Consider the following 5,238-nt stretch of genomic DNA (forward strand, 5'->3'; position numbering starts at 1 on the left):
AAATAAATAAAATAAAGGTATCGTGCCCATCTACAACTAAAAAAAAAAAAAAATAGGCTTTAAGGAAAAAAAGAAAAAGTAAGAGTCAACTGGACACCTTAGCGGAGTTGCCAGAGCTTTGGAATATTGCATTGCCGGTGATTTGATTTCTGCCAAGCCGCTCCTGCTCCTACTCCTTCTTGTTTCTTTTCAGCACTGGGGATTGGACCCAGGGCCTGGCACAGGCCAAGCAAGTGCTCTCTCTACCACTGAGCTGCAGCTCCAGCCCTCAGTGATTTGGTTTCTGTCATCCCACTCTCAGGCTGGACAGTTCTGATCCTTCACTTTTCTTTTAGACTCTAAATTTAAGCATTTAGCTTCCTTCCTGATCTCTGGAATTGGTACTAGCTCTACCAGAGTCTTAAAACCAGCCAGCCACCTTGAACAAGCATGGAGCCAGGTAGTTGCTGGCAGGTTGATTTGAAGTTTATATGATCAGATCTCGGGTAGCGAGGAGCCAGCTTTCCTGGATTCCCTCAAGTCAATTCTCACCACAACTGAGCATCTAGTATTTATGAGTGAGCCTCTGGGTGGAATACAGATTTCAGGAGAAAAGTGTTCAGAATACCTATTTTTAAAGAACAAGGAATTAAAATCTGTTGTTACCACTAAAACTAGTGTCAGACTGTTTACCTTGGACAAGGTCTACCAGTTTGATTAAAGACACTGCTTCCAGCCCTGCCTAGGGTCACATTGAGAGGGGAACCCCGGGAATTTAGTTTCTTTCTTTTTCTTTTTGGTGGGGATGGAGGTTACTGGGGATTGAACTCAGGGGCTCTACACCGCCAAGCCGCATCCCCAGCCCTATTTTTTTTTGGTCTCACTGAGTTGCTTAGTGCCTCCTTGTTGCTGAGGCTGGCTTTGAGCTGCAATCCTCCTGCCTCAGCTTCCCCAGCCCTGGGATTACAGGCCTGCACCACCACAGCAGTCTCAGTGGAATGTTTCTGCTGCTTAAGAGGTGACTAAAGGCATCTGACAATAAGGAAATTCTCAGCGTTTTGTCTGAGGTCCCAGAGAGTAAGTGAGCCATCTGAGGTTCTGGGTCTGAAGATTCATCGCCACCATTCCTGGTGGTGTGACAGGGATTAATCAGTCTGCCTCAAATCTGGTTTCTTATCTATGAAATGGGTTGAGTAATGCCTGCCACATGGGGCTGATTTCGAGGAGGTACAGATTTTGGATTCACTGATACTTCCTTTTTTTTTAGGACGGGGGTGGTGGGGGCTTACTGGGGATCGAACCCAGGGAAGCTTAACCACTGAACCACATTTTCAGTCCTTTTTATTTTCATTTATTAACTTTTAATTCTTTTTTTTTTTAAACTTTTAATTCTTACATTGTTTTTTACCACTTTTCTTTTTATTGGTCCGATATAGTTGTACATACCGATGGGACTTGTTACATATTCGTACATGCAAACAATATGCAACAGAACGATACCGTTTTATTCTTTTTCCCCGAGATACTCCTTGGCTGTGGGCGGATGCAGCCCCTCCACCTGTCCACCTTGCGGTGCTGAGGGCGGACGCCGGCCGCGCGGCCCCGGGCAGCTCCACCGCTGAACCGTCCCCGACACACCGGCCCTCGCCAAATTGCTGCGAACGGCCTCGAATTGGCCATCTTCTTGCCTCAGCCTCCGAGCCGCTGGGATTACAGGCGAGGGCTACCACGCCCGGCGATGTTGTCATTCGCTTTTTATTTTTATTTGTAGCAACCCCAAAGAAACACCAGAAGGGCCGACTCCTCGCTCGGGTCGGTGTTTCCAAGTGTCCGCCCCCCTACCCCATACCCGCCCTTCACATCCCTCCTCCTTGAAACGACTATCAGAATACGGTCCAGACGCGACGCGACGCGACTCGACGCTGAGCAACTCCCACCGTAGTTCTCAGGGGCTACAGAGGCCCACGATATCTTCGGATATGACCTCACCAACATGGCTACTGGAAGTGGCTTTCGGGAAGAAGAAAAGTGTTGCACTGAAGGACCACTTCCGCTTCCGCGGGCGCCGGCGCTTTCATTTCTTCTGCTACCGTGACTAAGATGGAACCGTTCTTGGAGTCGCGGTCTGGCCATTGGGCCGGGGGTCCGGCACCTGGGCAGTTTTATCGCATCCCATCCACTCCGGATCCCTTCATGGGCCCTGCGTCCGCGCTCTGCGGGGGTCCAATCACGAGAACCCAGTAAGTCCTTCCCCTGAGGCTGCCTAGGGGTGGGACCGGGGGCCTGGTGCTCCCGGCTGGTTCTTAGCGAGGCAGGGCGACGTGGGGACTCCCGGGGGACTACCGGGGCGTGCGAATCGCAGGGGAGGCGCGGAGAATGCAGGTGACCTGCAGGTCAGAAGCGGAGCCCGGTGCTCGGAGAGGGGACGCGGGGCCGTCCCCGCGCCGCCCGTCGCCAGACTTCCCCACCCCTCAGGAACCCCATGGTGACCGGGACCTCGGTCCTCGGCGTGAAGTTCGAAGGCGGCGTGGTGATTGCCGCGGACATGCTGGGCTCTTACGGCTCGCTGGCCCGTTTCCGCAACATCTCCCGCATCATGCGCGTCAACAACAGCACTATGCTGGGAGCCTCCGGGGACTACGCCGACTTCCAGTATTTGAAGCAGGTCCTCGGCCAGATGGTGTAAGTCCTGGCGCCCAGGCGGAGTTTCCAGGTCGGGGTGGAGGCCCTGCTTTATTCCCTGAGCGGGGCGAAGGTTCGAGGCTGCCCCCAAACCTGGGGGAGTTGTGGGTCAGAAGTGTGGCCGGGGCGGGCGGAAGTGATTAGATCTTGATGACTTCTTTTTGGGGTGGATGGAGATTCCAACTTCCATTCTCAATCTTTTATCACAACCAATTCCTTTTCAGGATTGATGAGGAACTGTTGGGAGATGGACACAGCTATAGCCCTAGAGCTATTCACTCGTGGCTGACCAGGGCCATGTACAGCCGCCGCTCCAAGATGAACCCTCTGTGGAACACCATGGTCATCGGAGGCTATGCCGATGGAGAGAGGTTTATTTGAATACAGATAACTTACTTGACCACCCAACCTAGCTCCTGTGTAGTGTCTGTCCCCCCCCCCCCATCCTTCTCTTGTAACTCAGAAACCATGAACCTATTCTTCAGCTAAGAAACTTAAGCTTAAATGAGTTCTGTGCTCCCTTGTGTCCTTAGCTACCTATTCTTCAGCTAAGAAACTTAAGCTTAAATGAGTTCTGTGCTCCCTTGTGTCCTTAGCTTCCTTGGTTATGTGGACATGCTTGGTGTAGCTTATGAAGCCCCTTCCCTGGCCACTGGTTATGGTGCATACTTGGCTCAGGTAAGTAGTGGGTCCAGAGGTGGGAGAGAGGAGAGTAGTAAATCCAGGATTTAGTGGTTGTCTGCTTCCCTGCTCTTGGAATTCTGATGAGGGACATGCTGGGATCCCTAGGCTGGGCAGTTGGTTTTCTTTGTATCAGATCTATAGTTGGCACTTAGATTCAGTATGTGCACAGAATGGGTGCTCTAACCCTTTAAGAGGGGCTTACGGGGCTGGGGTTGTGGCTCAGTGGTAGAGTGCTCACTTGGCACAAGTGAGGCGCTGGGTTGGATCCTCAGCACCACATAAAAATAAAATAAAAAGATGTTGTGTCCACTGAAAACTAAAAAATAAATATTTAAAAAATTCTCTTTAAAAAGTGTCTTAGTAAGCATTTCATTGACAAAATAGGTAGACCTCTTCACTCATTTATGCCTGTTTATAGTATGCGTTAGAGACAAAGAGCCTATTACTCATCCCCTTATGTCTCCCACATTTTTCTTCCTCAATCTCTAGCCTCTTCTTCGAGAAGTTCTGGAGAAACAGCCAGTGCTGAGCCAGGCTGAGGCCCGAGAACTAGTAGAACGCTGCATGCGAGTGCTGTATTATCGAGATGCCCGCTCTTATAACAGGGTGAGGAATGAATGAATAATAAAAATTTGGTAACCTAGGGGCTGGGGTTGTGGCTCAGCAGTAGAGCACTCACCTAGCTCACCTGTTCGAGGCGCTGGATTCGATCCTCAGCACTACATATAATGTGTTTAACTACAAATTAGAGATATATTAAAAAAAAATCTGGTAACCTAATTGGCAGGTTGTAGATACTTGTAAACCCTGAACAGATTAGCTCACTTCTATAACTCCATATTTTTGGGGGGAGGTTTGCACACACTCCTTCATTTGAGCTTGTCCATTTTCATTGAAAGCTGTTTTCTTTCAGTTTCAAATCGCCACTGTAACTGAAAAAGGTGTTGAAATAGAGGGACCACTGTCTGCAGAGACCAACTGGGATATTGCCCACATGATCAGGTGACTGAAATTTAAAATTAGAGTAGGGAAAACAGTAGGTGGTAGAATAGTTGGATGTCAGTTGGCTTGCACTAAGCTGGGCTTTTCTGGAGGGTTCCACCTGAAGATTTTGGTTGGAGGGTAGAGCTGCTTTTAGAAATTGATGCCTTTATACTTTTTATTCTAATTTTTTAATGCTCTTTTCTTTTTTAGTGGCTTTGAATGAAATACAGCTGCATTATCCTGAAGTTGTAACCTTTAACTTTGAACTTGGTTGGTTCAAAGGTAGCCTTTCTTTTGTAAAATAAATCAGTCCTTCAAAGTACTTGCTGAGTGGTTTTGTTCTGACTGGGTCACACCAAGGGCTAAACTACAAACACTGCTGTGCATCATCTCTCTCCCTGGTCAGATTACCTTAGGCTCTTCATTCTATGTATGAAGGTACAGAAGATCTGTGATAGTCAATCTGGGGCAGTTTCCTGTAGAAGCCACACTTGATCTTTTGTGACAACTGGCTGCTCTTGGAAAAAATTTCCCTACTGCACTAGATTCTAGAAGAGTTTTTTCTCATTATTGATGGCTTCAAACCATCATTAAAACACTATTTCAAAGATATACAGAGCAACTTAAATACTGCATGTCTAAGATTACTTTTGTTCATATATGAGTATGCAACCAGTGAAACTCCACATCATCTACAATCACACGAATGGGATATTAAGTTATTCTCCATGTATATAAGATATGTCAAAAGACACTCTACTGTCATATCTATAAACAGCACAACAAAAACAAGTTACCCTTGGCTGGATGTGGTAACCTCCAACCCACACACCCCTCTAACCTCACTTTTTATGTAGGGACTGTTGAGCAGTGCAACAAATATTTAACCAAAATGTGTATCTTCTAAAT

General features: G+C 47.8%; 1 protein-coding gene across 1 annotated transcript; it reads left to right on the plus strand.

Annotated features, from left to right (window-relative positions):
* Positions 1-2,043: 2,043 nt before the first annotated feature.
* On the plus strand, positions 2,044-4,651 carry Psmb4 (proteasome 20S subunit beta 4). The gene is made up of 7 exons (XM_076861513.1): positions 2,044-2,219; positions 2,455-2,661; positions 2,886-3,032; positions 3,258-3,339; positions 3,835-3,951; positions 4,259-4,347; positions 4,540-4,651. Exons 1-7 carry the CDS (start codon positions 2,080-2,082, stop codon positions 4,550-4,552), a joined length of 795 nt encoding a protein of 264 aa, XP_076717628.1. The 5' UTR covers positions 2,044-2,079; the 3' UTR covers positions 4,553-4,651.
* The last annotated feature ends 587 nt before the right edge of the window (positions 4,652-5,238 follow it).

The sequence above is a fragment of the Callospermophilus lateralis genome, chromosome 7, assembly GCF_048772815.1.
Source record: "Callospermophilus lateralis isolate mCalLat2 chromosome 7, mCalLat2.hap1, whole genome shotgun sequence".
NCBI lineage: Eukaryota > Metazoa > Chordata > Mammalia > Rodentia > Sciuridae > Callospermophilus > Callospermophilus lateralis.